At 56.4% G+C, this 6,363-nt stretch overlaps 1 protein-coding gene across 4 annotated transcripts; it reads right to left on the reverse strand.

The window, feature by feature from the left end:
- Positions 1-1,509: 1,509 nt before the first annotated feature.
- Positions 1,510-5,579, reverse strand: LOC138420885 (proteoglycan 3-like). Of its 4 annotated transcripts, none has more exons than XM_069554543.1 (6): positions 5,504-5,579; positions 5,004-5,137; positions 4,278-4,567; positions 3,670-3,801; positions 2,426-2,537; positions 1,510-1,675 (listed from the first exon to the last, which is right to left on the reverse strand). In XM_069554543.1, the coding sequence occupies exons 2-6, from the start codon at positions 5,062-5,064 to the stop codon at positions 1,617-1,619; spliced, it is 654 nt and encodes a 217-aa protein (XP_069410644.1). In that variant the 5' UTR covers positions 5,065-5,137; positions 5,504-5,579; the 3' UTR covers positions 1,510-1,616. The 4 variants fall into 4 exon arrangements, with proteins under 4 accessions (XP_069410644.1, XP_069410646.1, XP_069410645.1 ...); XM_069554545.1 differs by having other exon boundaries at positions 5,004-5,229; positions 5,504-5,552; XM_069554544.1 differs by having other exon boundaries at positions 5,353-5,538.
- Positions 5,580-6,363: the final 784 nt, after the last annotated feature.

Below are 6,363 nucleotides of genomic sequence, written 5' to 3' on the forward strand. Positions count from 1 at the left end.
AGCTGAGTGCTGAAGAATTTATGGTTTTGAACTGTAGTGTCGGAGAAGACTCTTGAGAGTCCCTTGGACAGCAAGGAGATCCAACCAGTCCGTCCTAAAGGAGATCAGTCCTTAGTGTTCACTCGGAGGACTGATGCTGAAGCTGAAACTCCAATACTTTGGCGACCTGATGTGAAGCTGACTCATTGGCAAAGACCCTGATGCTGGGAAAGATTGAGGACAGGAGGAGAAGGGGACAATGGAGGATGAAATGGTCCATGATGGACATGAGTCTGAGTAAACTGCGTGATTGGTGATGGACAGGGAGGCCTGGCATGCTGCAGTCCAGGGGGTTGCAAAAAGTTGGACACGACTGAGTGACTGAACTGACTGAATGGACGTCACCACCCCTACCACACACACTCACCCCTAGGAGAACCTAGGCTCCCACATGAGGCCCTGGTGCTTGAGGGCATGAACTTAGGGTCAGACAGTGGAGGGGTGGTACTGGTTCCATCGTCTACTAACTTTCTTCGTTTGAGATCTGGATGCACCGCACACATACCTCATGGGGGTATTGTGAGGATTAAAGGACGTAATGCACAGGAAATGCTTAGCCCAGAACACGCAGTGAGCTCACAGCAAAAGCTGCGGCCATCATTTGCATCTTGCAGAAAGGACAGCATTGAGAATGTCACAGTAGAACAAGACTGCAGGCTCGCAGGTGTCCTGAGGAGTCCCTGCAAGGCCTGCTGCCCAGTCCCTGCTCCTTTACGTGGAGAGAGCCTGAAACGGGCAGGTGGCCAGAGAGGAAAGTGGCTCTGACCCCAGAAAATGTAGAAAGGAGTCAAGTGGAGAGAGAAAAGCGGAAGGCTGAGATTTCCTGAGACGAAACACTGAATCTGCCCCAAGCTGAAGAGCCGGAAGGAGGGGACCAAGGACCGAGGATTGGGCGTAAGGATGACAGCGACTCTCCAGAGAAAGGAGAGAGGGGGCAGCAGTCTTAGAAGCTGGGGCCTTTAAGCAAAGACGGCTAGGAGAGCGTTAAAGAGGGCCCGATCCCCGAGGCCAGACCGCACAGGGGCTGGAGGAGCGGGCGACCCCGGGAGAGACCCTTTTCTCCTCCAGCACGTGGTGACCCCAGGGGGCACTCACGGCTCCAACCAGCCCTCCAGTCCCCCTCGCCGCCTCCACTTGGAATACCACCTCTTACGGCCACACCCCACATGCCTTCCTGAATCCGAAGACAGAGGGCCAATCCCCCCCAACCCTGTGAACAAGGACCTTCTGCCACGAGACCCTGGGGGGCCCTTTGGAGCGGGACCCCCGCCCGGTCCCCGCTGCCCCCAGGGGCCACTGCAGTGAAGCCCCCCGGTGCCACCCGCTCCCGCCCCGCCAGCAGGAGGCCCTCTCCAGCTTTGCTCCTCAAAGTCCCCCCACCCTGCCCGCAAAGCCAGAACAAGGCTTCCAGGATTCTCCAACCCAGAGGACTCCTCCACAGTGCGCAGCAAGGAGACAACAGTCAGGAGATGCTGTGAGAACGTGGCTTTATGACCCAGGGAGGCTGGGGGGCAAGGGGGCCGAGGCTGGGACCTGGCAGGCAGAGGGGTGGGGGGGCAGGGTCTCCCTCCTCTGGCTTAGTAGGAGCAGATGAAGGGCAGCCGCCTTTTGCACGGAGCTCGTCGCCAGTGACCCCCTGCAGGCAGAGAGCACAGTGATGTCAGTTCACCTGAGCGTGGCCTGTGTCCCCCAGTGCCCGGGCAGGCACCTCTCAGCTGACCTTTGCCTGCCAGCCTGAGGGCCGTGTGTCTCCCCATGTCCCAGCTAGCCACGATCGCTGATCTCTTCCCTAGCAGAGGCAGTGTGCTGAGGGCTTTCCATGGCCTGTCCTTTCATCCTCACAGTGACGCCAAGAGGTCAGGGCTGTCAGCACTCCCATTTCACAGATGGGAGAACTGAGGCTTAGTGGGATTGGTAACCTGCCCTGATCTCAGCAGACAAGTAGTGAATGGATCCAGATGTGGACTTCCGCCATCTGCCTGTAGCCCGTGTGGTCTTCTCCCCTGTTCTAAACTCCCACACGTCAGGCAGCCGTGCTGTTGGGAGCCAGGGAAGCATCTGTCAGCTGGCCCTAGTTCCCACATCTTTCCCGTGTCCCTCGGCCACACCTCCCATTCCCGAGTATCCCTCCCGTCTGTCCCACACTCACTCCTTGTCACCATCCCATCAGAGGAAGGGAAGGAGCCTCGCTGAGTCTGGAGGACACAGAGCCCCCAGCCCCGTCCAGGACCCCTCTCTGTGGCTCTGAGGATCCCTGCCCCTCAGCCCTCCTCACACACAGGGCGGGGTTCTCTAGAGGGGGAGGTGTGAGGGGAGGCATCTCTTCGCCGCTCACAGGGACCGGCGTGGGAGTTTCCCTCCTTGTCCAGGCGCCTGGCCCCCTCACCTCTGGTGCTCAGTGCTACACAGCGGCCTCTCCCAAACTTAGGTTGCCATAGTGCCCAGTATGTAAAATTCCAAGAACTCCCATCAGTCCAGCGATATTTTCTCCACAGGCACTAAAGGAGAGAGAGGCTTGGTTAGAGGGCACAGGCCCAGGAAGACAGGTGCTGGGGCTCCTGAAAGTCCCCTCAGCATCCCTTCTGGACACTGTGTCTATAATCTCCTCTTGCTGTGTCACCTGGCTAGGATCCCCTCCTACAGACCCACCCCTGAGCGTTTTCAGGCAGTGACATGGAAGAGCAAACATCGCTTCCAGCTCTCAGGCACAGCAGGCTTCTCAGCCTTCACTGAGCAGACAGTCTCCTAGCGATCTGGTGGAAATGCGGATCCTGATTCGGGAGGTCTGGGGTGCGGACCAGGGTCCTGTATTTCTACAACTACCAGGTGATGTTGAGACTCTGGTCCCGGGACCACACGTGAGCAGCAAATGTGACGGCGCTTATTCAGGCACAGCCCCCGGGTCACTCTGAGAGAAGGACCCCCTCAGAGATGAGGACACTGAAATATGGAGGCAGGCATTCAGCCACTGAGGGACCAAGCTGGGTGTGAACTCTCGTCTCCTGATCCAGTGATCTGCTAATTAACATTTCACAGCCAGCTTTGGTGGAAAGTGTGAGGCAGAGGAAAGAAAGAACCCCGATTTATAATAATTGTCCATTTCTCTGGTGTAAATGCATCCACCATGGCAGATTTAAGGCTGCAAGCGAGAAGCCCCTGAACACGGGTGAGGAAGAGACGCGCTCAGTCATCACGTCTCCTAAGTCAGCACAAGCCAGCTTCCAGGCCAGGATGAGGCCCGATGGGGGCAGGTGGTGCCTTGAGGCTCTCAGAAGCGCCTTCCCTGGTGGCCCAGTGGTGAAGAAGCTGCCTGCCCTTGCCGGCGCCGTGGGTGCGTCCCTGGTCCTGGAAGGCCCCGCGTGCCACAGAGCACCGACTTGTGTTCCAGCTGCTGAGCAGGGAGTCTCGATTCTGTGCACCCCAGCAAGCAAAGCCACCTCAATAAGAAAGCCATGCCCCACAGCCAGAGGGTGCCTCAGCCACAACTAGAGAAAGCCCGGGTGCAGCTAAATATGAATGCAGGAAAAAGGCTTTTAAAGGACAGGGATTGACTTCCCAGTGTTAAACCAACCTTTTTAAAAGGACAGAAAGAAAGAACTTCCTCTCCCTGGACATTGGCCCCTCACTTACCCAACCTCTGATGAAGCCTCCGATCCAGACCTGTGCTTGGTTAATACCCGTGGCCAAGCGCTGGATATAACAGTTGAATTTCACGTTGTGGATGGAGGCGAGGTTGCCTCGGTAGCACTTCCTGCAGACTCTCTGCAGAGAGAACGGGCGGGAGAGAAACTCACTGTTTTCACGTTAAGTTCCTGAGTCTCCAGGACAGACCCCACATCACTTTGCAAATGAGAAATCCGGTATCTGCTGCTCCCCCTGAATCCCATCTCTTGTTCTTTGTTTTAGCTTCCATGGGGACTCAGCTGGTAAGGAATCCGCCTGGAATGCAGGAGACCGAGGTTTCATCCTCGGGTCAGGGAGATGCCTTCAGGAAGGAAATGGCAACCCACCCAGTGCTCTTGCCTGGAAAATTCCATGCACAGAGGACCCTGGTTGGCTACAGTCATGGGTTGCCAAGAATCAGATACGACTGAGCAACTTCACTTTCTTTCTTTCACTTTCCTTTCTGATGCATATTAGGCTAAGAGAACCACTAGTCTAAATAATAAGAAACTGAACATTGAACCCAATCCTGTCTCTCCATCCCTGGTCCCCCGTAGCAGCCTGATGCCATATACCTGAGCTTTCTTAAACCTCTTTGGAGTCCGCACCATCATGTAGCGGCAGCTCTTGCACTCAGGACTGCCTGGAAGTTGCACTGTCTCCTCTTCCTTGGGACACTGCACGTCCTCATCTAAGTCATCTGGGTCTGAATCCCCCTCATCATCGTGGGCGTTTTCGGCCTCCTCTCCCTCCGACTCAAGCACCTCACCACTCAGGGCCAGCTCTCCTTCCTGTCCCCCTGAGCCTTCCAGATCCTGGCTCAGGTCTGCCTGTGTCTCCGCATCACCCAGATGGAGGGCATCCTCTGAAGAAAAGAAATAACCCGCCATCAGACCAGGTACCACCTTCCTCCAGGACCACGGACAGCTCTGATGGCTCCACTCAGTCTTCCTAGGGACCCCTTCTGGAAACGAAGACAGAAAGGATCCCTTGGAGGTTGGATGAGCCAGAATTCTTACATCACACAGACAATTGAATGAGAACCTGATGCCAACTGACACCACGTGTGGGTAATTTGGAAGTGAGAGACGTGAGAAGCCCTCCTCTTCACAGGTGAGTGTTTTTCCTTGCAAAGGAACCCTGGGGGAAAGTTCAGGTCACAGCTCTGGGTCCAGGAGAAATCTAACTAGAGAGGGGCTGGGGCAACTGCAGAGGGGCCTATGGCCCTGGACCAGCAAGAGCCAAAAACGATGCAGGAAAGAAGAGACGAAGATGTTTGAGAAGGGAAGGGGAGCACTCACCCAGGTAGAGAGCAGAAACTGTTCCCAGCAGGAGAAGGGGCAGCAGCAGGCAGCCTTTCATGTCCCTGCAGTCTTGTGACAGACACACAGCTCCACGTTCCCTCCTGGGGACTTGCCTTGTGTCTGCAGGGTCCCTGGAACACAGTGGAGAGGCAGGGTCTCCTCAACTGGTAGATTGAAGGGCTAAGCAGAGAGCTTCCTTGTCCCCCAGCGCACAGACCCCGAGCTGGAGGATCAGGGGAAGAACAGGGGCTCGTCAGCTCAAGTCCCTTTCCCTGAGAGCGCCTCATTGCTCCCTGGGACAGCACACAGCTCAGACCAGTGCTCCTGCAGGAACAGGTGCGCTCACCTTCAGGGCCAGAGTCAGGCCCACTGGGGAAGAAGGGGCAGGACAGTGGTCATTATGGGCAATGGACCAGAGTCCCCGGCGTGTCCCATACAGAGCCCGGGTTCTTCCCAGCCCCGGACCTGTCCTCCCGGGGAAGCCGAGGGACACTTGCCTCCTGAGAGTCTGAAGCCTCCGCTCTCAGCCTCTGGCTGTTGGCACACAGAAGCTGCCCTTATACCGGGCTTTGGGGAAGTGGGAAGAGGCCAGGGGGATTGCCCCAGACTCGGGGGTTGGACAGCGGGGCTGATGAGAGGTTGGCTCAGTCCTCCCACCGTTGGGCCCTGCTCTCTGCTGGGATGTCAGGGCCCTGCCTCCTGTTTGGACATAGGTGCCCTAACACCCTAATATGCTCCTGAAGCCCCCATGACTACTGTCCAGACTGAATTTTCATCAGTGCCCTAAAGGGTCCAGGTCTGAACAATCCTCTTCAGTCCCAGAAGCAGCCTTCCCTAGGTCAGTTTTCCAGCAAATGCCGTGGAGGATCCAGGGAGCAGGGAGAGCAGGGGGAGGAGGGGGAGGCTCGGGGGTCTCAGCCTCCTGAGCTCTGGTGTGGGCCCTGTGTGCATGCTTCCTGTGGGGCACATCCCGAATCCCCACCTTCCTAAGCTCGGTCCCAGCAGAACATGCAATCAGCCCGACTTCACTGATGTGAAGAATGAGATTAGAGAGGGCCGGTGCCTTGCCAAGTTCCTGTGGGAATGAGGGAGCTGGGATACTAAGCCTCTGAGGCTGAACCCTTCTCTCCCTGTCTCTGTCTGTCTGTCCCCCTCTTTCCCCTCTCCACTCTCTTCCTGTCTCTCCCTCTCCTGTCTCTCCAGCTCTTTCTCATCTTTAAGATGAAAAATGAATGCTCTTTCCTCTATACTGTGGCTCTCGATCAAGGTTCTCAGCCTTTGCACAGTTATTGCTGGGACTCAAATCATTCTTTCAGGGGGGTTGGCGGAGGGGCTTCCTATGTTTTGTACAAAGTTT

This window comes from Ovis canadensis, chromosome 15, assembly GCF_042477335.2.
Source record: "Ovis canadensis isolate MfBH-ARS-UI-01 breed Bighorn chromosome 15, ARS-UI_OviCan_v2, whole genome shotgun sequence".
NCBI classification, from domain to species: Eukaryota; Metazoa; Chordata; class Mammalia; order Artiodactyla; family Bovidae; genus Ovis; species Ovis canadensis.

Excerpts from the sequence above, each read along its gene's own strand:
- LOC138420885 (XM_069554543.1), bottom strand. The coding sequence starts at position 5,064 with ATGAAAGGCTGCCTGCTGCTGCCCCTTCTCCTGCTGGGAACAGTTTCT. Across the intron at positions 2,538-3,669 it reads GAGGCTTCATCAGAGGTTGG|TGCCTGTGGAGAAAATATCG; the intron begins GTAAGTGAGGGG and ends TCTCTCCTTTAG. Across the intron at positions 1,676-2,425 it reads TGTAGCACTGAGCACCAGAG|GGGGTCACTGGCGACGAGCT; the intron begins GTGAGGGGGCCA and ends CTCTGCCTGCAG.